This window comes from Scleropages formosus, chromosome 14 (genome assembly GCF_900964775.1).
Source record: "Scleropages formosus chromosome 14, fSclFor1.1, whole genome shotgun sequence".
Lineage (NCBI taxonomy): Eukaryota > Metazoa > Chordata > Actinopteri > Osteoglossiformes > Osteoglossidae > Scleropages > Scleropages formosus.
In genome coordinates, this window is record NC_041819.1 from 263,361 (window position 1) to 288,657 (window position 25,297).

At 46.4% G+C, this 25,297-nt stretch overlaps 1 protein-coding gene across 3 annotated transcripts in view; it reads left to right on the top strand.

Annotated features, from left to right (window-relative positions):
• Positions 1–1,304: 1,304 nt before the first annotated feature.
• Positions 1,305–25,297, top strand: part of map3k13 (mitogen-activated protein kinase kinase kinase 13) — a 40,146-nt gene continuing 16,153 nt past the window's right edge. Inside the window, exons 1-3 of one of the 3 annotated variants that reach the window (XM_029258213.1) lie at positions 1,305–1,363; positions 11,390–11,482; positions 21,607–22,245. In XM_029258213.1, coding sequence (XP_029114046.1) covers positions 21,696–22,245 — 550 coding nt within the window. In that variant the 5' untranslated portion in view covers positions 1,305–1,363; positions 11,390–11,482; positions 21,607–21,695. Of the gene's footprint in view, positions 1,364–11,389; positions 11,483–13,296; positions 13,622–21,606; positions 22,246–25,297 lie in introns of those variants that run through there. The other 2 variants (XM_029258214.1, XM_018725379.2) reach the window with 2 other exon arrangements.

Genomic DNA, 25,297 nt, shown 5'->3' on the forward strand with positions numbered 1-25,297 from the left:
ATTAAAATGCAGGTAAGGCAGGGAAAAGTGTGTAAATACCTGCAGTTGCTATCACATATTTATGCCTATAACAGATCTATATAAATGTGGAGTAAATATAATTTTGTTCTCATTTAGTGTTTTTGTGTTGACCTAAACTGACAGTGACAAAACACAATAGGTAACATGGATGTTTCTGGTCCAGGCTCGAGTCACTTACATTGAAGACTTGGACTCAATCACAATGCTTGATATACACCTAATATTAAACAAAACCTCCAGTTCCTGTCCTTACTTGTTATTTCCACATAAAATTGTGGAAGCAGGTATCATACCAGATGACTGTGCATGCTTGTAGACACAGTCTAAGAGAAGCAGTGAATGTAAAGAATAATCACTCACTGGAGATTCCAACATCAAAATAGAAGCATTTCCAGTGCCAAATAACATTCTTTCATCTGCGTGCACATACTTGCTACTTTTTTATCATTTTGCTCATTCATTGCTTAGATGAGGCTTCACTTCTTCTTGAACTTGGAAAAAAAAACTAACGAAATGTGCACACTGCACTGTTATTTACTACTTTTTATATATAGGTTTTAAAATGAAATACACTCCCCAGTTGTTAAGCAAGTTGTACAGCTCCTGTATGTTTAACAGTGTGTTCCACTCTTGAATGACATAATCCCACAGAGAAATGAAGTGTGGATGTTGTATGTGACGATACGGGCTACCATGCAATGCATTGGAAATAAACTGTAGTTCGTGCCAGTTGAGAAATTAAATGTACCTGAAGAGAGAGATGGGTGAAGATTTCATAACGGAAAATAAAACATTCAATTCAAATAATGAGCCTACAGCTTCTAACACATCAGAATCAATCACACAGTGTGGTGCTCGCGCCGGCTCGATTATCTCGGTCGATATGAAGTAATATGAAAAAAAAGAAGGTTACGTAACTTGCCCTGTGTCCTCGTTGTCCTGGCTGTGTTATACTAACGTCACAGGTGATGACATTTCTCAGCATGATCCAAAATAATGTCAGTGAGTGGCGCAATACGTTCATTAATAAAATGCGCAGAATACGACTCTCCGCCTTGCGAAACTCAGAAACTCGCACCGCCGGGGGTCCCAAAAAAAAAAAAAAAACAGACAAACATGCTTTATGAAAAGGATTTCCCCTAAGCGATTGAGTAAGAGGCGCACCTGGTCCGCCCAATGCCCGCTAGCTGCTTGTCGTCGCAGGTGCGCTCCCGTCTTTCGCCCCTCCCTCCCGGTCCACGGAACTGACGTTGTGAGGGCTCGCGCGCACGCCTCGCATTGAACCGCCGGGTTACGTCGGACGTGGGACAGCGGAGAGACTCTGAATTGTGTGCGTGGAAAGGTATGGTGCTGCTGCAGTCTCATCATCATCATCATCATCATTTCTGGTGTTAGGGTTTTGTTGGTAATGATGTGCTCTTTGTTCATCGGTCGTGTTTATTATTTCGATACGAACTGGTGTGACCCGGCCGGTGCTGAACGTAGTACTCTTTATTTCCCACTGACATTGACAGTGTAACATTTTAGCAGTGTAACAGCGTGACAGGGTTCGACCGCCACCGTTCCGCCAATGCAATGAATGGCCCGGGCCGTGTGGCACAGACACGTCACGTGTATATTGATCCGAAACACATTTTGATTTGCATGATGAGGGAGTGAAACATGATCATGAAATACAATGTTGAATGTACCTCTTTGAAAAAGGAAGTAGTGCGTGGTTATGTAAGAGGATTGCAGTGAGTGGATGTGCCGTTGTCTCCTTGCTGGACAGGCTTGCTGTCCTCCTCCCTGCATCCATACATCACTGTGTGTGTGGTGTGTATGTGTGTGTCTCAGTTGTGGCAAATGCTCAATTTGTGTGTTTCAGTGTTTCACGCCGTGTGCTCTGTGTGATCATGTCACAGTGGGACTGGTTGGTGGAGGTCACTCCTTTCTAGTCATGCCATTATGTAACTACTGTACATCACACAGTACATGATTTTCTACTGAAGGTGCTCAACCAAATGGCAACTGGTCAGCCAAGGGTTCAGTTATTGATGATCCTAATGGGGAAAGAATATGCTGATTTGTTATAACTGTGCAGCTCAGAATCTCTGGGAAATGCTGGGAAAGTTGGTGCGCTGTCTGTGATGTGGTGAAGCCCAGTCCAGGGTCATGGAGTGGTTCTGCTCTCATTATCTGTCATGTGTTTCTTCTGCTGGCCTGATTACTTCTACATGTCCACTTTCTGCATATTCCCCTGTGATATTCAAGAACATTTTTTGACAGTGGATTTTGAATGCAATGAGAGGTAAATTATGATATTTATATAATGTGCTCTTCTGATGTTAGTCATCCAGGATAACAGCCTTTTTGTCAGGTTGGGCAGCTGATAGCATAGCAGTTACAGCTGCTTCTTTCAGGTCTGAAAGTTGCCAGTTCAAATCTCACTTACTGGTGCAGTACCCTTGAGCAAGGTAGTTCCCTAAATTGTTCCAGTAAATGTCTAAATGTATAATTATTCGTGGCTATTGTAACTTGCTTTGGAGAAAAGCATCAGCTAAATGAATAACTTTAAATTCATACTGTGGAAGCTGATGGTCTCTGCTCTCCTCCATCATAGGGTGATAAAAGTGCAGATATGAGCCTTCAGGTTGTAAGAATGTGGCCCTGCGCCAACAACAGTATGTGGTCTGAGATCAGCTGTGCCAGAGCCATTACCTTGCACTCAAGGGACCTGGATTCAAATCTCTGCTCCTGCTGTAGTACCCTTGATCAAGGTACTTAACCTGAATTAAAATTACCCAGTTGTATAACTGGGTACATCGTGGCAAGTTGCTTAGTGTACAAACCTAACATCGTAAGTCCCTTTGGGGAAAACCATTAAATAACTTAATAGCAATAATCAACCACTTTGGGACTTTTGTTTTTTGGACTTCCCAAAGAAAAAGCCAACGGATCAAATTAGATGTTTTCCGTTTAAGAAAAGTTCCGGGGGGGGGGGAAATCACTTTGTGCTGCATATTACGCCTAGTCCATGGAAGAAAGGGCCAAATTACGGGGAGCGCTTTCTTTTGCTCAGCTAGATAATTCTATCTTTATTTTCATTTTTAGAAAGTCCTTGGACCAGTAACTGCAGCATGTGATGTACATTAAGGTTAAGAATGTGTTTGTGAATATATATATATATATATATATATATATATATATATATATATATATATTTTAAATTACATGTTTTACCTAAACATGCCTGAACAAATGAATTTCCCTATTTTAAGGACCCTGTGGAATAGATACTAAGAACATTGGATTATGATTATGGAATACACATACAAGAGCAATGTTGCAGCCCATTGCTGGTGAAGTAAAGAACATGCAGTACCAGTGAAATTCGACTCTTTTTTTGGACCATGGCGCATATCTAGTTTGCCCCAAACATACATATTTTTAATATTTTTTTGGTCTGTTACAGTGTGCTATATAAACAGAATAATTGTGTTTTTTGGTGTGTTCTTACATTTGTCTTCACTAATTGATAAAGATGCATTTTCAGGGCCAGGTGTTCGGTTTTTCTCACATTTCATGGCTTGGCACCTCACGACACAGCTCTCGTTGCAGGATCTCTTCTCGCAGGTGATGATTGTGTTTCGGCCGCTTGTCAAGGTAACCGTTGTTTAACTGTCCGCATGTGGCTGTGGTAATGGGCATCCTCTTCTCCCTGTCTTCAGATGGACGAACTGGGTATGCTTACAGGTTATATTTTGAACATGATTGTTATTCATGGATATGAGTTTACTTGGACTTTGGAAAACACTGGCTGTTGTGCTAAGACCACAACAACATAGCTTTGAGACCGTCACGTGTGTACTGTGATGGGACAGGTTCTTCTGCCATACTGATTCAGTCTGCTCTGGACCTGGGAGTTATCATGATCCTCAAGAAGAAAACAGTGTGACCCTCCAACAGTGTGACCTTCATGCACTGTATGTGTTCATTCTTGTTTTGAATGTAACTTTTGAATTAATCTGCAGCACAAGCAGTCTTGTATGTGCACAGAGATCCTTATAACCTTTTGACCTTGAGCCTTAGCTCTATGTATGTGGATGTATTTAAATTCCCCTGGTGTACTGTCACTGCCTGTATGCTGTTATTGTGACCCTGTTAAAAAAAAGTGTATGTTGTTAAATGTATATTAATTTTTTGTGATAACCCTGTGAAGCATTATAAATCCAAGTCTGAAATAAATCATAAAGTTAAAAATGTAACAGACTAAATCTTCTAAAGTAGATTTTCCCAGCATCTGATAACATGTAAACTGTGTGGATTTTTCTAACAATGCTAAATAAAGCATCTTAGACTTTATTCCAAAGAAATCTCCTGATTATAATTGATTTTTCTATTGAATTTCAGAAACCAGTGAAGATCGTATCAGTTGTAACTGTAAAGAATGTGAACGTTACTTGCATGACATCACCATTAAACCACAGAAACAAACCAAAGTGTGATGGCAATGAACTGCTCAGTTGAAAGCCAAGTGTACTCTGTGTAGCAGTGTAGATGTGGTGGAAATAGGTCCCTTGTAACAGAGGTTGCATGTAAAGGACAAATCTAGCCGTGGTGGACCACAAAGGGGTGTTGACGGGTTGGGTTAGGGTTGGGTAGGATCCATCGAGACTCTGTGCGAACGGGGGAAAACGATGTGAACGTACTGACCTGTAGCCTGAGCACGAAGACAGCAGGCCTGGAGCAACGCTTTCGGCTTAGAGGAGGTTACAGTGTGGTTCACGTGCCAGAAGATTTAACTAAAATTGCGAGAGGAATCTGGGTCAGTGCACGCCATGATCCTGCTTTCATACCTGAAGTCCTTGAGCTGAGGACAGGTCATCCACGGCTAATGAAATCGAGATTGTAGAAGCAAAACACGAGGATCTAGCACTGGACCATAGACGATGCTTTCCTTCATATTCAGTACTTTTTCCACCTTTGCTACCTTTTCCAACTCACCAAAAAGGAGTGGGGTGAAACCACCTGGGATGCAGCAAATGTGTGGCTTACAGCCTTCCGCTTTGGCTTCTCCGCGAGCTAAGAGGAAGTCCCCGCTGTGTGCACTTAAGCTTCTGGAAGCAGTGGAACTGGCTGGAGTCTCCGAGAGAGGCTGAAGAGCGCAGGTGCTCACATTACCGTCCTCCAGTGAAAGCGATGCTGAGGACCAGCGCAACTAGATAAACCTGTCCTCGAAACCCAGGGCTTGACACAGTTTCACCACATAGGTGACAGTTTCACCATTCCCTTGCTTGGGGAAGTCCTTCGTAGGAGCATGAAGGTGTGAAACCTTGCACATGGAGATCATTTAAAGATATTAATGTGGATGACAAGCCGATAACTCAGCAGCAGCACTTTCTGGTTTAATCATCTTCTGCTGATAAGTCTCTCTCTTTGTGTATTTCCGTTATTTTTCCTCTCTGGTATGTTATACATTGATCACTTTTGCAGAGTATTGCTTTGTTTTGTGTGGGTTGTGTGTTTTACTCTCCGTAAGAGGGGAGGGTAAGTGCTGTCAAGTTGAAGTTGATTCTTAGCAAGCAGGTGGCGTAGTGGTTAGAGGTGCATCTTTTGGCCTCAGAGGTTGCTTCTTGAAAACCCACTTCATGTTGCTCTTGAGTAAGGTACTTACCCTGAATTGCTTGAGTAAAAATTACTCATCTGTATAAATGGGTAAATAATTGTTGGAAGCTTAGCATTATAAGTCACTTTCGAGAAAAGTGTCAGGGAAATGCTTACACAGTAAGAGAAGTGTTTTATAGTACCTTTTTTTCAGACATGTCTTTGGATTTTTGGTGCAAAGCCAGGTTAACATGCACACTGTCACCGGTGGATTTGAACCTCAATGCGAAACCACAGGCCAGGAGCTGTGAGGCACCAGTGCTACCTGCTGTGCTGCCAAAGTAAATGTCTTTTCTGTATCTTACCTCTTTATGTAATTTTTTTGTGTGTGACTTTATGAAACTAGAGCACAAAAGAGGTATGAATCCCTGTGTTGCATGGGACTGCTGTACCTCTTTCCTGGATATGGATACATTCATAGGAGTGAAGAAATAATTTGTTTCTGCAAATATTGTATCTCAACAATGTTTCCCCCTCCCGCCTTTACCGTAGCTGTAAAGGTCACAGAAGTTCCTGTTACAGGGTGCTAAATGGACTTGGTTTTGCTCATAAAACATCATTAATTTGTGTTTTTCTGTTTCGTAAGAAACGGCGCCTCCTCTAATGCTGCCTTTGCTGAACACAACAGGCCATAAGATGTCAGTGTAGGAGCGACCATAGTGTTCTTACATAATTCCAGCGCAGTACCACAGCCACGTATGACTTGTACCGTCTTGGGAATGAGGCCAGGTTTCCTTTGAAAAAATGGGGTCAATGCGGGATTTTAGATTTGTGGACTTGTTATCTAAGGAAATTGCAGCAATTACAAGATTATTGTTGAAAGAGAAATGGAAGAACTGCTAGGACATGTAAGAATATGAAAATTTCATATAACCCACTCACACTCAAGCTGAAGAACCCAAAACTGAGACCTGGGATGAAGAGGTGCTCACCTGACCACCTCTGTCCCTGCAGGCATCTTCGTTCACGGAGGCACTCCTGTAAGGATGGCGTGTGTGCTACATATGCCCTGTGGACCTCGCTGATCTCTGGACTCTTTGATTAGATAACACGTCTGTTTCTGTTTGCACTGGCCGGAAAATCGCGCTTGTCATCATGCTTCTGCGGTAGACCTTTGTGGATGTGAGAAACCGTCCTGCTTCTCCAGGTGCTGCAGCGGGACCTTTAGATGTGTTGGACACTGTGTACCTTGAGCTTTGCCATTGAGCGCATTTTTCATATAACCTGAAACGTGTGCTGTGTTGCAGTTCGCTCTGTGTGTGTGTGTGTGTGTGTGTGTGTGTGTGTGTGCGCGTGTGCGTGCGGTTGCAATGCCTCTGTTTGTTTTGGCAGGAGTGTGTGCATTCCTATTCACATTCCTTACATGTGTGACCATGGTGTTTTTTTTTTTTTGCTCTGGGGCTCTGAATGCTGTTTGTTTGCATTCCGACTGTAGAGCTGTGTGTGTGTGTGTGTGTGTGTGTGTGTGTGTGTGTGTGTGTGTGTGTGTGTGTGTGTGAGAGAGTGAGTGAGTGAGTGAGTGAGAGAGAGAGACAGAGATCTCCTCTGCCTCTCCCCCGCTGCTCTCCTTTGTGTGTGCTGCCTCTATAATTACTCCCGCCCATAGCATTCATGGGCAGTGCATTATTACACACGAGTGGAGAAGGAAGTGCAGCACAAGTCTTGGCACCTAGGGGACGCTGAGCGTGATGGTACTACTGCCCTGTTATAATTCATCGACAAAAACATCCAAAAGAAAGACTCCTATGTGACGCGAGACAAGAGCCGATTTCCATTTGATCCTTGACACCATACACTGGATTACCAGCTAGACTCACAGAGAGGGTTGGGTTCTCTTCTCACCCGGGGTGGAGCATGGATAACTGGTGGTGGTAAACTTGGGGAGCAGGCAGCGTAGTGTGTGTTTATTAGTCCCCCCCAACCCTCTCAGGTTTACTGAGGGTTCACTGCGAGACGGCAACTGTGAAAGTTAAAACTGTCCTCATTATATAACTCCCTGTCTTCATGCCCAGACCAGGCAATCCAGAGCTCCTGTAATCTTGGAGTCTCTTTCTGTCGTGGGCCAAGCGCTCATCTGTCAACCCAGGACTCCTCTTTCCATCTGTCCATTTGGTGCATTTAGAAATAGGACATATTATGGATTTTTTGCAATTGTGTGGAAATGAAGACTTTCGTATTCTTTTTTTTTTTTTTTTTTTTTTTTTTTTTAATTTAAATGAAGCATTATTTACAAGGACATCTGGGTAATGAGAGGTCCTGGTCTTGGTCCTGTTTGATAGTTCTTGGTGTTGGTTAGATAAGACCAGAGAGGAGTTGCTTGGCAGAGAGCTTATTTTTTCTGTGAAGCCGTCTGGCTCAGCATTGACGGCATCCTCGCCCTTGGTCGAACCTAGTCCCTCTCTCAGGACTCAGGTGCTCCAGTGGTGGGTGGTCTAGACACCCCCTCCTCCGTGTCCTCCGAGTGACTTCCTGCCCTTTGTGCATAGCTTACAGCGGAAGACCACCACCTCCTACCCCACTGTGTGATGTGTCACTCGAGTTCTTGGTGTGTCTGTGTGTGTTTTCCACCAGTGGTGAAACAGAGACATGGGCCAGAAATGGTTCGGATTAGTGACCGCAATGGCTTGGAGAAGCTGCTGGTTGGGCCATTGGCCACCCAGACGGCTGAATTATAAAACACGTACTGTCACACCACTCTCACACCATCCACAATCCTCCAAACACACTCCCCTCACCCAAACTGCAGGGTCAGCCAGAAACCTGACTAGTGCATTCCCAGCATTCCCAGGTCACATGATGCTGGAGTCTTGTGCTCCTGCTCTGTTCAAGGAGATTTATTTGGTGGATTTTTACATGATGGAGAACATGGCAAGCACACAGCAGTGTCCACTGGCGCTTGTCTCGCATTTCCCTGCAGTAACGCAGCCTGGACGGCATCATCACCGCAGGTGAAATGAATCCTCGCCTATTAGGACACTGGAAAAATGTGGGAGCGGTCAGCCGCCTTTGTTCACTAACTGCCGGGCCTCCGAGTCCCGTTTCAGCGGTCGGGACAGGCCGGATCGCCCCCTTAGAGCCAGCTTTCCGCATGAATAACTTATACATGTCTCATGTGCAAACACAGGACACGTCGACCTCTAGCTTCCTTCCCGGCCCTGCTTCGTCGTTTTGTTTACCTCTTTGCTGCCATCGTCGGTGACTTAGGAGGCAGTGGCATCAAAAACGCCACTCTTGTTTGAATGGCTCAAACAAGCAAGGGTCTCTCTGCAATATCAGTGGCACAAAGTGGAGATTCGCACAGTTTATTGCCCCATCTTGTCTTATTTTATTTGGTTTACTTACCGCACAGGTTTCTGCCTAGTCCGCCTGGAAACAGTTGTTTCCAGTTGCGTGTGCATGATGTGCGTGTCTACAGTGGCCTGACCTTTGGAGCGGCAGCGATTTTTGCCAAGAATGAAGCTCGCGTAGTGAATGATATTCAACAAAGGTCTCTCTCTCACCGTAGCGGAGACGCGATACCGCGGTGCTGCTCAGTCTTTAACTACGCTTTTCTCTTCGCCCTCCCTGGAAAGTTTCACCGAGAGACAAAACATGGATCTTCTGGGTTCACCTAACTTCAGTCTGGAGAGTGCTCCTTAGGGGAGGAGCTCTCATTTTGAAATGATATGTACAGTTCAAACCAACTTTTCCACCACTTGTTCTCTCTAGTATTCATGTTATTTTGACTATTTTCCACATGTACAATTTGGAATTTCATTCTTATTCACACCGTTAATATTTTCCCTTTCGAGTTATTCCCGATTATTTATTCTTCCTCTTCTCCCACTGTTAGATTTCTATCACGGGGCAGCTGGTATGATAATGGTTAGAGCTCTTGCCTTTGGACCCAAAGGTCGCAGGTTGGAATCCCACCTCCAGCTGTAATACCCTTGATTAAGGCACACACACACATTGTCTGAAACTGCTTGTCCCGAGCGGGGTTGTGGCAAGCCACAGCCTAACCCAACAACACAGGGCGCAAGGCCCGAGGGGGTGGTGGGGACACACACCCTAGATGGGACGCCAGTCCGTTGATAGGTACCCCGAGCAGGACTCAAACCCCAGACAAACCGGAGAGCAGGCCCTGGCCAAACCCGCTGCATCACCGCACCCCCCTTGTTTAAGATACTTCCCTAAATTACCCAGCTCTATAAATGGACAAATAATTACAGACATCTTAACATTGTAAGTCGCTTTGGAGAAAAGCGTCAGCTAAATAAATAAATGTATGCCAGGACACTCACAGTGATATACCTGTTTGTATAGCAGCGTAAAACTCCTTTCTTTAGGGTTCAACAGAGGGACCCCTCTTGGAAGCTTAACCTTGTGGACCCTGTGATAGCATGCACCCTTAGAGTCTCCTGACACATCTGCTTTGTTTACCGTTCTCTGAGGAGTGTGTGTATTTATGTAGTATTTATGAGTATCATGTGCCTGTCTTGAGTGTTGCCTGAGGGCACAGATCTGTTTTGTCTCTAAGATGGCACCATGACCAGGAGTTGAGTCTTTTTCTTCCCTGGAAAAGATGTATCTGTTCATCAAACGCAAACTTGACCACCCACTGAGCTGCAGTTCCACCCTAGATAGTGCTGCTGGCTGTAATTATTTGTGTGTGTGGCAGGGGGATGGGTTTTTCTGTCTCTTGCTGCCATAGTGGCTATAAAAACCAACCCTTATCCAGGGAGTGACCTGGTGCTGCCGATCTGTGAACTTGACAGAATAAAGGCATGTAGCAGGCCTTCTGTCACAGTGACTGAGAAGTGTGCCAGTGACTGTGCTGCACCTTACAAGTGACAGGTGAGAACTGGGTTGTCTGTGTTGTGCCATATACTCATCCAGTGGGTGGCACAAACGTGTCTGAGTCAAAGGGGGTGATAGAAAGCACCTGGCCCCATGATCATGCTCACACTCTGCAGGGGCCTGCTACTGTCCCCCTACACTACCTTCCTTTTTCACTGTAGGCTTCAGAGATGTTTGTGCACCTGCTCTAGATCCACTGATAGAGATTTCTTTGACTTGAGCCTCTTTTTTGCCATTTTCATTAAATTATAGTTTTCACCCAGGTTTCTTTTTTGTTTTTTCTAGCCTGTGCTCCATACCACAATTCTGGGACCATGATTGACATCCAGCCATTTTACACCACACCAGTAAACATATACAATATGTTAGTGTCACGTCTATTTATCATCGAAAATGATCGTTGTCTTCAGAATTTCGGGTAGCTTCCAGTAGCACGGCTCATACCATTCCTTGATTGGATCTGTAGACTGCTGGAGATGCTTTCTTTGTTGTTATTTACGCATATTTTCAGGCAAAGACTCAGCATGCTTCTATGTAGGTCACAGTTATTTAGTTAAACAGCTTGAATGTATTTAACGGGCTATATTAATGTTCACCGCTAATTATGAACCCCTCAAGGAAATTATTAATGGAACACAAATGACTGTTTTTGGAGGACTGAAGGAGGCCACACTCTCCAGCGGGACTTTCTCAGCGAATGTGGGTGACACTGCGGTGATTTGCGTTTTGTTGTGTTTGGAGGGCTCATAACGACCTGCCCTTTTCCAGCACTGGCCGGAATTTGTGGAATCCGCTGGCTTGCATGGATTTTGGGACTGTTGTAGGTGGTTATATTCCTTTGGAGGCCGACCCTTGCCCACCGCTCCTCTCTGTCTCCATCTAGCAGGTGAAGGGCTGCAAAAAACAGCAGTTGTGCTGCTGTCTGGATTCAAACCTCCTTGGAGCACTTGGGCCATGACCGACACCTGCCAAAAAGGTAAGTGAGAAGAGGCCTCCTGAAAAGGGGCATTATTTTCCCGGCTCCATCCGCAAGTAAAATAAATCCATTGTCCAGGAAATGTCCACATCTCCTCCTCCTCTGAATTGAGTGGTCCTGGAGAGAGCAGTAAGGCGTGCGTGCGTGCTTGCGTGTGTGCATGTGCGAGAAGTACAGGGTGCTGTTGACACATGACCCCTAACACAGCATTCCCGAACCCTGTTAAATGAAATGTTCAGCTGTCAATCTCCTCCTCCTCTGCTGGTGGAACTGCTTCCTGGAGGAGATGTGTCCTCTTCCTTCATCCAGCCCACGTTTTCCTTTGGTCACGGTGCATAGCTGCCGTAACTGGGCTTGGAGCTCTTAGTCACTCGGGGGCTGCTGTGTTGACGCAGGGACTTGAAAGCGCCGAGTGCGTCAGCAGAGTGGCACATGAAAGCGCCGTGTCCTCTTCCAAATTGAATGGCCGCTCTGATCATTTCACACAGTGGGATGTTGAGCCGGTGAGGTTGGATCGCTCTGGTCTCTTTAGTGGATGGACTCCGGATGGGTGTTGAACCCATACGTGTCGGGTGCTGGCTGGGTCCAGGTGTCGTCATGGTGTGTGGGAGTGGGATTTTGGGTGCTTGGCAGCTCAGGGTGTCCTTCTGCTCAGTGTGATGAGATAAATCTGAACATCAGAAGCCATGAAAGAGGCATGGATCAGTCAGAGCTGATGAAGAGGCATGGCTGGGGGGAGGGTGCTCATTATTATTTATTGAGTGGTCATTATTCCAGCTCATATTTTACCCAGAGTCAAGGAGGTGCCACAGCTAATATCTTATCCTTTCTGGGTGGGCTCTGGACCACAGCAACCTCGTATAAGACAAGCAGTTAATGATATTGGACAGCTGTTAGCGTAGTGGTTGGAGCTGCTGCCTTTGGACCCAAAGGTTGCAGGTTTGAATATTATCTTTGACTGTAGTATCCTTGAACAAGGTACTAACCCTAAAATTGCTCCAGTTAAAAAAAAAAAAAAAAAAAGAAAAAAAATAAAAAAAATTACCCAGCTGTACAAATGGGTAAGTAATTGTAGGTAGATTAGCATTGTAAGTCGCTTTGGAGAAAAGCGTCAGCTAGATGAGTAAATGTAAAAGTCGAAAGTTTGAATCCCACCTCCAACTGTAGTACCTCTGAGCAAGGAATTTACCCTAAATTGCTCCAGTAAAAAAAAAAAAATTACCCAGTTGTACAAATTGGTAAAGTCGCTTTGGAGAAACTCATCAGAATTTTACAGAATTCGGACCCCATAACGTGTTGCTCAGTGAGCCTGATGTTTAGATACAACAGTTTTGTATTTGAATGTGACTGGGAAGCAAGATCTTTATCTTGTTGGCAGCCGCCGTATGGACTTATGACCTGACGTTTGCTGGTTTGAGTCCCAGCAGGGGCCTGCAAATATCACGCTTGAGCAGGGTACTTAACCTGAATTGCTCCAGTAAAATTTTCTCTTTTATATTTGTAAGCTGTAAGTCACTTGGATAAGTCTTGTCTAAGCAGCAAAAAAAGTTATTATATTAATGCTCTGGGCTTCTAATCGCCATGATAAACTTGGCCGCGGTCCCTACAGGCGATTGGCTATCCTGCTGATGCAAAACCACAATTAACTCAATAAAAGGGGAAATTGTTTTTGTGTGGCTCGCTATTGTTGCAGGACTACATTTGGAGGCGCAGATTGAAATAGCAGAGATCACAGGAAAGGAATGCAAATCCAGTTTATTAATAAAGATACAGGTACAAATGGGGGTCTGGGGACAGCCTCAGTGCTGGTTGGCCCGGGGGGCAGTCCCTCAGGCTCCTCCCACCCAGGCCCCACCTCCCTGGTGCTCCTGGAGCGTTTCGCAGACAGGCCGGTTCATTCATGAAAAGCGTGACGCGAGCAGCGCACAGCCCGGCGGACACCCACTCGGTCCTCGGCCGCAGCCGGCTTCAGTTGGAGGAATCTCCCGTGTGCTCTTCCACGGCTCCTCCTCCTCCTCCTGCATCGCCGCCCCTTGGCCAGTGTTGTGGTTCCCTCCTGTCCCCCCTCCCCCCTTCCCCCCCCCTCCTTCGTCTGCCGGTGCTGAAGACGGAGGAGCGCACAGCCGGGCTTCTTCAGCTGTGAGTAATATGGTGCAGTGCTTCTTCCTGCAGGTGTGTGTATGTGTGTGTGTGCGTGTGTGCGTGCGTGCGCGCGCACGCATCCCTGTCAGGTATGCCCATTTGATCTCACCTGTGTGTTCGTTTTGTGAAGTGTGTTTGTGTGAAGTTTGCTTGCTTTACTTGCTTAGTATGTGTATGTCTGTGGTTGTCTTTCAGATGACTCTTGTGCTGGGTTAAGGGATATACTACATTTCTCTGTGTGTGTGAGCGCACTCTTGCTATTTTGGGCTCAGTCAGTGATGCTCACATTTTCTGCGTTGGTTCCTGCTGCCCTCTGAAGAAGGACGGGTGGGGGTGGGTAAGAGGGGGCGGTGCTGGAGTGGGGGGGGGGTGCAGTTTACTGGAGGGGGACAGAAGGAACAGGAGGGGCGATTCTGCTGCCAGCTGATTCATGTCTCCAGCAGGGACACTCTGAAGCATGCTAATTCCTTTTGTCTAGAGAGCAAAATTTGCAGACATATTTCTCCATTCTGCACCCGTCCCTCTCCCACTGTTCCCCAGCTGGGCCGCAACAGTAGGCCCGGTGCATCTTTTGGGTTTATTCTTCGCTTTACAGTGGCTGTGTTGCGCCGCTGTGTGATCCACGTTATGGCGCCGTTGTCATTTTGCCTGGAGTGGGGGTGGGGGAGGGGACTGGGTGCTTTCTGGGGGTTAGAGGCTTATTTGGACGTGGCCGTAGTCTGCAGCAGACTAATGGAAGTGCGGCATTGATTGGTGTGCATTATGCACAGCTAAGGTTTCAAGGGCTGAGCATCCAGATGAACCTCCTTAACCCTCCCCCACCACCCCCCCCCACGTGCCAGGCAAGAGACCATAACCGCCCCCTTTGCCAGCACCTGCAAAGTGTGGCATAGCCCTCGTATTGGCCTGCCCATCTTCGTTCTCATACCTCTGGAACATTCCCCCGCCCGCGTTTCCTCCATGGGGTGGCTGGACCCTGGCAGTCCCTTTCAAGGGCTGACAGGCAGTGCCACTCGGAGCAAACTGCCTGCTCTTCTGTCCTTTGTCACTATGAATCCCTCCCCCACCCTTTGAAGCTTTAAAGGCGGCAGCATCCATCTCTCCCTCCCCCCAGTCCCTCTCTCTCGGTTTCTGTGCGTCGTTCATCTCTCCCTCTCTCTCCCTCTCTGTTGCTCTCCCTCCTTGCATTATGGCTTCTGGAACGGCTGCTGTTGTGCTGTTTGTCAGGCACTGGGTTTACTGCCTCTGCTGCCGGAGCCCCAGAGTGGCTCCAAACCTCATCGGACCCTGCTCCCATTGCTCCGGGCACCGTGACGTTTCCATGTCATACGCTATTTTTATCTGTTTGTTTCTTCGGTTCAGAGTGGCTGCTGCGACTTCTCTCGTGCGTCAGCAAGAGAGTGTTTGTGTGTGTGTGTGTGTCTGCATGTGTTACCGTCTGTGCAGGAGTGGAAGTGCGTGTGCTGTTTTGATGACGTGTAACACCTGCACCCTTGCAGCCTTCAGCCCGGTGTGCAATTGGTGTTTACAAACCTTCGTCACAATTCTCGTCATCCCCCCAGAAGATGCTTCTCGGGAGGACTGACTTTGTGTGTTGTGTGCTGGTGGAAGATGTGCACAGTGAAAACGCGCAGCTGAACTCTGACAGAGGCACTACAGTAATGGGCTCAACCCCAGTCAGTTGTGTCAGTGTTCTGGATTTTGAGGTCATCGTGAACACTGAGACTCTAAGATGTTTAGTGCAACAGCACAAGGTGGAGAATCACCTCTGCTGTCCAGGTTGCCTGGGACACCTGATTTGTTCCTTTCCTACAAAGAATTTGCGTCAGTGTGACATCGACCAGTTTGGATTGTGTGTGTGTTGGGTGTAGGCTGAAAAATAATGGAACTTTGAACTCCCCTTGGAGAAAGGGAGCAGAAGACGGACGAATGTTTTTCCTCTGATAGGTTGTCCAGTTTGCAATGAGAGTGTTCACAGAGCCTGAAATTAGTTCTCCACAGTTGAGCCTTCAGGAACAACAGTTCCAAGAATAGAACGCGATTCAAAAAAAGGCCAAAAACATTACACTGTTGAGTCGGAGGTGTGTGAGCTTCTTGAGTGGTGTTGGTTAGCAAAGTCTTAGAAGCTCTGCCGGGTGCTTTTCCAGGGTGCAGCTGAAAGCAAGTGATCAACGGCCAAAGCTTCCCAACCAAGTAAAACGTATCACTGTTTGTGCATTTCAAGGTTAACGTAAGGGCTTTCTGAAGATCCAGTCATATGACTGCTTGGTGATGTACCAAGGAGCCTGGTGCCACCAGCAGTTGTCCTGGATCCTGCCAGAGATCCTAGGCCTGACCTGTGACAAATTAGCGGCCCATTTACTAAGCTCGTCACCCAGGCCCAAGTCTGCAGGCAAAGCTGCTTTGAAACCCTGGCCCATATTCGTAGTCCACAAGCAGAAAGATGAAGGGTGGGAAAGAAGTTGGCCAGTGCAATTTGGCAAGTTTATGCCACTGAGCTAAGGGTGCAGGGTCTTAAGTGGGAGTCTCTGTAGGGCCTCAAAGACTCTTATCTAATGGGAGACCTAGATGTGAGAGTGCTCCTCGCACATCAGACAAACCTCAGATCACAAGCCCACCTAACTCTGGCCCAGAATTTCAAGGCTCTGCGGACATGGCCACAATTCTGCGTGATGGCATGGGTTGAACTGGCAGGATCTGGAACTGTGGAGCTGCAGGCGCTCGATGTGTTCAAGTTGTGGTTGGAGGTGGATGAAGGCAAGGAAAGCCTGGAATAAGGTAGAGAAGGGGGACAGGGCCGATCACAGGGTCAAGGGTCTTAGTTTGTCTCGGAACGTATACCCAGCAATGCCAGGGCAACTGTGGCAGCTAGAGCTTGCAATGTAGCAAAAGGCCAAGGTGCATTGTTGGATATGGTGGGAGATAATTTGGCCCTTTGTCCCTGTGGCAGCTGTTTCTTCATGAGGGGGCAAACCCAGGGCTCCGGGGCCCCCAGCAGGGGTCTTGCTAATGAGCGTCTCCTCCATAGGAGGTCGCAGATGCTCTGCGTGTGCTTTTGTGTATGGTTGTGTGTCTAATATTGTCCATGAGGAATCGCACAGAATCGCAGGAACTGCAATAGAGAAAATGAAAAAAAGGTGGTTGTACAAATGTGACCAAAACAGAAAATCAGTAGTAGAGGGTGGTCTTCTATGGACCCGTGTGTGCAAACCAGAATTGACGCACTCTACTGGTATCAGTGGTCAACCTGTCATTATAAAGCTTGTACTTTCTATGCTTTTAATGGAAATCCACAGAATCAGGTTTTTTTTTTTTTTAATGGAGATTTGTACACAAAAGGCTGAAATGAATAGCTGACCCTAATTGAGTAATTAAGATGTCTAAGTGGCGCATGCACATAAAAACACCCCTCAGTGGACTGCAAGGCCCCTGGTAATTGCAACACAAGACATGGAGATTGGGTTCAAGCTACGGAGTTTGTGTGTTTGTCAAAGGCATGCTCGTTGGTTGGCACTAGTCTGAGCCTCCTGGGATTTACTGGGAGCTCTGGGCTTACGGCTGTTTGGGGCTCAGATGGCCGTGGGCATGCCTTCTGTGAGGAGGAACCTGAACCTCCACCCCCACCTCTTGGCACCAGCTGCTCTGTCCCCAGTGGGACTCTCCGATGCAGAGCGCAGCATCATGGGGGGAGGTCAGAAGGGAGAATCGGATTGTCAACTGCCCCGTGCCTCCATTTTGAATAGCATGAAATGTATGTGCCAGCATGACTGCAGCATGTGGATGAATGCGGGGATCGTGGTTCTCGGTTTGGCGCTGTCTTTTCATATGACAGACGGTGATTCAGTGGCGTAAAGCTGAATTAGAACACAGTAAATATGATGGGCACTCGATTGGGGGCACCAGCGGAATGGTTCTGTTTGGTCATGGCTGTCTCTGGAGCTGGGTGTAAGGATTAAAGGATCAGGCCGTGATTATCCCTCTCGTCCCTCACTGGCTCCCTTGTGGGGCTGATTTCACTCCGTCTCCATCGCTCTCTCTCTCTCTCTCTCTCTCTCTCTCTCTCTCTCTCTCTCTCTCTCTCTCTCTGTCTCTCGCTTGCCTCGTCCTCCTGTGATGACCTGCTTTCTTCCGCCTCGCTCCATCCACTCTTTTCACTCCTGCATTTCTGGTCTGTTTGATGAACACTCCTCAGCTGTGATGGGTTTCCTGATGTGCCCTGAGGAATTGGGCCATGTCCCTTGTCCACAAGTGTGGCTGTCCGTCTGTCGCAGCGATGGCTGCACTCCTGTAAGGTACACCAATGGACCAGCTGCTTTGTTGATAAGGTCCAAACATTATTGATGGAAAAACAGCCACTGGTCTCATCAATAATTCACGCTGGTCTCTGGATAGATGTTAGCCAGACCTGCTTGGCCTGCAATGGACCTCAGCAGAGCTCCTTTCCTGCTTCCGTCTTCTCGGGGGGGTTTCGAGGTACAGTTACAACAGCTGAAGAAGCAGGAGGTTTCAAGCTCAAATCTTTGGAGGAACTACACTTCTGTTCCTTAATTAACCTGAAACTGCTTCAGCAAACTTTCTCATGTTTACGTGACTAAAATGAAGTCACGCGTCTCAAAGTGAAAATAAGTTTCAGTGGGAACACTGAACACATTATCAACTACAACAAAACTCACAGCTCCCCTAATATTTGAATAACACACCAAAAATATAATAATTTTGCACATAGGTGATGAGTATGAAATTTATGAAAGAATAAGGTTGTTCTTGAAATATAGCCCCCTCTATTGTCCCTAATAGCGTGCAGTATTAACTCAGCAATACCCATCACGTATCTATTTGTTTCTTTAAAATGCCTTTTAAGGTCCAATCTGTTCTAGAGTTATAACTTTTCTTTCATAATCTCCACTTGGGACCACAAGAACACTTATTTGCGCTTTACTTTAGTCATCCATGTTTAAATAGATGAAAGATAAATGCAAAATGTAAAAAATGTGTAGCACGTCAAGCATCTGCTGGTCAAAGAATGCATGTGCTGTGAACTGAGCATCCCATGTTTCTGTTTTCCTCTCCAGCGAGCGAGTTTTAATTTTTTGTAATTGGAGTGTTGTTCCCAAATTGCACTTGCAAAAAGTTTACGTTTCTTGAATTGCATTCCTCTATTTATTCCTCACTTTTTATCCAAATCTGATAAAGAAAACACGTTATCAGTGAATGTACTGCGGTGAAATTAATTAGTGTCTGCTGATGTGATTTATTAAAAAGGGGCTTATCTGTGAGATGTTTCACCATCCACGTGACTATATCTTGTCCATAAGGCAATCAGTGAGGCCACCCAAGGCAAAAGTTCAGGGTTCGAATCCCAGAAGGGAGACTCTTGAGTTCTTGGGTTTCCTTCAGACAGGGCCTTAAAAACCCCTCAGACCAATCTGCATCAAGTGTGTTGTGGAATTTATCGATGAAATTGGATGCCTTGGCAGGACGCCTTTGGACAATGGCAATGCCTGAGTACCACGATGCTTTCAGGGTTTGAACTCTGAGCCTGTTCTGGAAAAACCTTTTCCAGTCAGACATACCCATGTGGCTTCTTACTTTTCAGTGGTCTTCCTGGCAACTCAGCCCCCCCCCCCACAGACCTAGGACATAACGTGCCAAGGGGACACTGGTGTTATTTTTATTAAGTTATTTATCTGACTCCTTCTCCAGTGCAGCTGACAGTGTAAGGTTTGTACATTAAGCTGCTTAGGGTTTACCCATTTATATGACCATAATTTTTTTTAACTAGCAATTCAGGGTAAGTACCTTTGTTGAGAGTACTATGATGTGATCAGGGATTTGAACCCAACAACTCTAACCACTCTGCCACCTGCCTTGCGAAAAGAACAGACAATAGCTGAGTGAATGTGTTCCTTCTAGTGTAGGTAGTGTAGTGATTCAAGGTGAGATACCAGAAGGGGACCCTCTGAGCCCTAGAGGATGACATGTTCAAGAAATGCACTTTTTTGTAAACAGGTGGTGATCTAGAGTCCTTAAGCACCGTCACTGACTGAATGAGTAATGTGCTTTGTATCGAGCAGCATGGTGGGACGGGAGAGACCCTCCATAGGGAGCGCTGGTTGCTCTCGTAGTTGGCACCGCAGGCCCTCCACACCTCTGGCTGAAACCGAACTCTGTGTGGCGCTCCGAGGGTGGAATTACAGCCCGGGGCTGGTTGCATGCCGCCCCGCGATTTATCCGTTACCTGAGAGAGCGCCCTGCACCGGCCCCACCCATTCCTGCACTCTCAGCAGCCCGCCGCGGGATGCTGCTGCATTATTGATGTGCTGCTGGCAACCAATTCACTCTCTCAGGGCTCCGGTTTCCCTGCACTGCTGCTCTGGCCTGTACCTTCGGCAGGGATCTCCTTGTGCCTCTCCAGAGGGCTCGTAGCTCCACAGATCTACTCTGGAGTCCAAGTGCCTTTGTCTTGTGTGTTTGTCCTCTTCATGGGTATACGCTCCTGTGGTGGCATAGTGTGCGTGTTCGGGAGTGTGTGAAGCACAGCAGGCCAACCCTGGTCCTCAAGTGCTGCGGTCCTGAACATATGAGAGAATGCCCTTTACTGGGCCCTGATCTTTGCTGCTGGTGTGGAGGGAAAACCGGCACTACCTGTGGCCCTCAGGGACCAGCAGTGTCAACCCATGGTGCAAAGCATTATGGTCAGACAGCTGGTTGCGTAGCATTTAGAGCTGCTGCCGCTGGACCCGAAGGTCGCAGGCTCAAATCCCACCTTGAGCTGTAGTACCCTTGAGCAAGGTACTTACCCTGAATTGCTCCATTAAAATTACTCAGCTGTTTAAGTGAGTAAATAATTGTAGGTAGACTAACAATATAAACGTAGACTTCCTTTCAGGCTCTAATGTGGTCCTCCCTCACATTTCACCGTCAGCATTTTGTGTTTTATTTTAATTGAGACTAAAGTAATTCCCTTCTAACATTGGACCTGCTCTTACCTCACATAACTGCAACAGCAAATTAAAGCTGCATGGATTTGGCCTGCATCACTCTACAGTTATTCATATGCACAGTTTTGCTGGCAGGAGGGTGTCCATGGTCTGAAGCTGTTGGGCCAGATGTTTTGCTCTCAGGCCCATTAATGGGGCAGGGCAGATAATCCCCATAGGGGGTGACCGCTGGCCAGCAGTAACTCTGGTGCAGTCTGCTTCTGACTGGTCGTGTCCGCAGGGGAGGCTTCCGGAAATGTGCAGTGCATGAGGTTCCTGCTTGGCCTTGCTCTTCCCCCTGGGGAGCTGTTTGAAGCTGGGGGTATGGCTGCAGTGTCTGAGGGTCAGTTACAGAGATCACACTTATTCATTTAGCAGATGCTTTTCTCCAAAGCGATTTTTTTTTTTTTTTAAATTTTTTTTTTTTATTTTAAATATGTTTGTTTATAGGGGGGGTGCAGTGGCGCAGTGGGTTGGACCGCAGTCCTGCTCTCCGGTGGGTCTGGGGTTCAAGTCTCGCTGGGGGTGCCTTGCGGCGGACTGGCGTCCCGTCCTGGGTGTGTCCCCTTCCCCCTCTGGCCTTACGCCCTGTGTTGCCGGGTAGGCTCCGGTTCCCCGTGACCCCGTAAGGGACAAGCGGTTCTGAAAATGTGTGTGTGTGTGTGTGTTTGTTTATAATAAATGGTAATTAAGTTTACACCAAATTCTTCCTATCCATCCAAGTTTGTTTTTTTATTTAATCAATCAGTCAATAAATTAATCAATCAATCTGAGATGTCTGTCACGGTGATGTTGCTTTCCATCGTATTGGGACCCAGATCTGTCCCTGTGGCTCATGCTCGCTCTCAGGTCAGGTCAGGATTCATGAGGACAGTGTCTGGAGTCATAGTCAGCTGTAATTTGAATGCCTTTGTTGCTCTGAGCTGTTATTGTCTGTTAACCAGTCTCTCCCTCTCCATCTGTCTCCACCTCTCTCCTCCTCCTCCTCCTCCTCCTCCTCAGGTGTCCCCAGCTGAGCCTAGACAGGAGCCTGTTTTAGGAAGAGCCCTGTTTGTTCCCTTCCCTCCCCTCTGCGTGGGTGACCCACCTACATGCACGGCACCATGGGTAGCTCCCCCGAGGTGCTTTCCTGGACCTCCTGCCCTAGCCTGCTTGTGGGAAAGCTGAAGGAGGAGCTCAAGCTGTCTGTGGTTGGGGATGCCATGAAGAAGAACAGCTCCAACATTGGCCCTCAGCCTCCACCTCCACCCCCGCCGCCCCCACAGATCATCACGGACCTTGCTCCTCCAGCACCTCCCCAGCCCCCAGGGCCAGACGAAGACATGGTGCTTGGTGGCGGGAGTCCTCACGGCACAGCACTCAGCGAAGACTCCTCTCGCGAGCAGAGGCACTTTGACAACAGCGTGCTGCAGCTGCAGGAACAGGAGGATGGGGAGTCACCCAGAGGCGGGTGTGGCAGCAGGGCAGATGACGGGTCTGGCGGGGGTGCGCATCACCAAGCTCATGATGACATCAAACTGCATTTTCAAAGAGCAGGAAACGGTTCGGGGGGCTTCCTGGAGGGGCTCTTTGGCTGTTTGCGGCCTGTTTGGAATATCATTGGGAAGACGTATTCCACGGACTACAAACTGCAGCAGCAAGGTGAGAGCATCAACCCCCCTCCAAGCTCAGGGCTGCAATCACAGTGAGCTGGAGCTCAGACCCCTCACCATGACAACCTGGTGCTTTTAGGACCGGGGGAGTCATGTGCAGATGTTAGGAACCCAGTACGGAGCACATCCCATCACTCAGTCACCCCGAAAGGGACCAATGGGAGCTGCCCATCGCCATCCCCTCAGGATTAAGTAAACAAGTATGCGTTATATCCCATCAGCCCCTGCACCTCCTTTCTGCCGCTGTCTGTCTCTTAGTGGGAAGTGGCTCTGCAGCCTGGTGCGACAGGCCTTCGCTTAGCTCACCGTTACTCCATGACACTGATACTCCTCTTGGATGTGGAATGTCATACGGCATTTACCAGGCTGCCTGAGGGTTTTAAACAGTGTTGCTGGAGTCGGGGGTCGAGAGCAGGGTGGGGGACCACGCCCTGGAATCTGACACCAAGAATCTGAATTATGAGCCTCTCCCTGTGGACAGCATAACTGTCTGGTGGGGGAGTAGGGGGTTTGTGGACGAAGCTTGGTGTTTCAGACCCATGTGTGTGTGTTTCATTCCTAGAAGCGATGGTCTTTTTTTTTTTTTTTTTCTCCCCCTCCCCCAAACCTATGTGTATGTATGTGCTTTTCACTAATAGACCCAACAGATGGTTCTTAAACTTCAGTATATTTTCACTTGTTCCAGCAGCTATTTTTCTGAATCTGTGTGTGTGATTTTCATTTGTAGACTCAATAAACCCATTCCTCATTTTGCAAGCCGATTTTTGTATAAAACAGAAAATGATCACACAAGCCTAGAGAAACCTTACAGACAAATATGGCCCATGATGCTCTGCACCTGAGTGGTGTAAAAATAGTCTGCTAGGTCTCAGAATAGGGTGCTGGCAGAAAAAGTTTGCTGAAATTTGCCCCATTTGCAAAGGAAAATATTTATATCTGTAAAAATATTGGTTGTAAATCATTTAGATGCTGCTTTTCTCCAAAGCAACTTATGTTAAGATACTTTACAATTATTTACCCATTTATACAGCTGGGTAATTTTACCGGAGCAATTTAGGGTAAGTACCAGCTCAAGGGTACTATTCAGATCATTTTTTATAGAGCGTCCTTCTTACACAGTGACACAGACCACTTTAACGCAAGAAAAACAAGTACATCAGAACAAAGAAACAAAGAAGACAGTTGACTACAGACTATCATAGTATTATGCTTTTATAAAGCTATAAGTATGGCTACTGACCATGGAGTAAAGGAACAAAAACTCCCAAATGAAAATCAAGGGAGGAAAAAATCTCTGGGGGTGCAAGGGCCAGTGGCTGCCCACCCCTCCTGGACATTGTACATTAAATAAGACTTCTAAGCCAGTTTTATAAGTAAGTAAGTAATAATGAGATTGTTGCTGTATGGTAGCTTGTTTTCCCAGTTCAGCAAGGTACATCTCGTCCGTCATGGCAGTTGGTCATCGTCTTCAGTCAGCATGGGGTGCGTCTGTGACTGCCAGCTGGCCTCCTCAGGTATTCTTATAGGGAGACAATGCTCAACAAGGGAAAAAAAATAGTTAGTAATTGGTAACTTAAATAAATTTAATATTCTTTGGTGGGGAAAAACAAACACAGCCAAGTGGAATTACATTTTGAGGTGCAATGCCTGAGTAATTGTATAAGACTTTAGTCTGCATTTGAAGACAGAGACAGACGGGGCATTTCTGACAGTAACTGATAGACTATTCCACAGTTTAGGGGCTCTATAACTGGAGGCGCAACCCCCCTGAGGTCTTATTGCTTACAGGTACTTTAAGATAACCTGCATCTAATGAACGAAGATATCATCCTGGGATATAAGAATCAATAATCTCACAAAGGTAAACTGGAGCAATGCCATGTACTGCCTTATAGGTCAAAAGCAGGATTTTATAATTGACTCTAAATGCAACTGAGAGCCAATGCAATGATTTAAGTACCGGTCTTATATGTTTATACTTACTAGTTCTAGTAACAGTTCTCGCAGCAGCATTTTGTAGCAACTGTAGCCTGGATACAGTCTGGTATGGAAAAACTGATAATAAAGCATTACAACAGTCCAGCCTGCTTGAAACAAAACATGAACCAATTTCTCAGCATCCTGCCATCATAGGAATCGTCATAATTTAGCTATGTTTCTTAACTGAAGGAAGCACGACTTAGTCAAAGCATTTACATGAGATATAAGTGACAGCTTCCCATCCAACAGGACATCTAAATCCTTGACACAATTTGTACCCTTGAAACTCATACCATTTGTGGGAAAGATTGGTGTGATTGTGTCAAGAGTTTTGCCATCACCACCCACCACAAGTACGTTTCTTTTACTGACATTTAGAGAGAAAATTTTTTACTCATCCATAGTTTCATATTGGTAAAACAATTAGACACCACATGTGATGAATCATCAGCCTTAAACAATACATATAGCTGTGTGTCATCAGCATACGAATGGAAACTCACATTGTGTTTGCGAATAATGTCTCCCAATGGTAACACACAGTGAGAACAGTAATGGACCCAACACAGAGCCCTGTGGCACAGCATATTGAACTGTAGTTGAGATGGAGGGAGTGCAGTCATCAGCTTTCAGTACAAATAGTTCACGGTTAGCTAAATACGAGTCAAACCACTTCAGTACAGTACCCCTTAGTCCAACCAGGTTTTCAAGTCTATTCAGTAGGATATTATGGTCTAAAGTATCAAACACAGCACTCAAGTCCAGTAGCATAACAATAGAGATCTGGCCAGCGTTAGGAGAGATGAGAATATCATTAACAACAGTGTGAGTGCTGTTTCAGTGCTGAAACCAGACAAATTTTAGAAATATATTATGATAATTAAGATATTTTACAGTTTGGGAATCTGATCTTTTCTAAGATTTTGGATACAAATGGTAGATTGGAGATGGGTTGATAATTAATTGGGTTATTATAGTCCAGATCTGATTTCTTTAGTGAGGGTCTAATAACGGCAACTTTAAAAGCTTTCAGAACACAGCCGTTAAGTAACAATGCATTA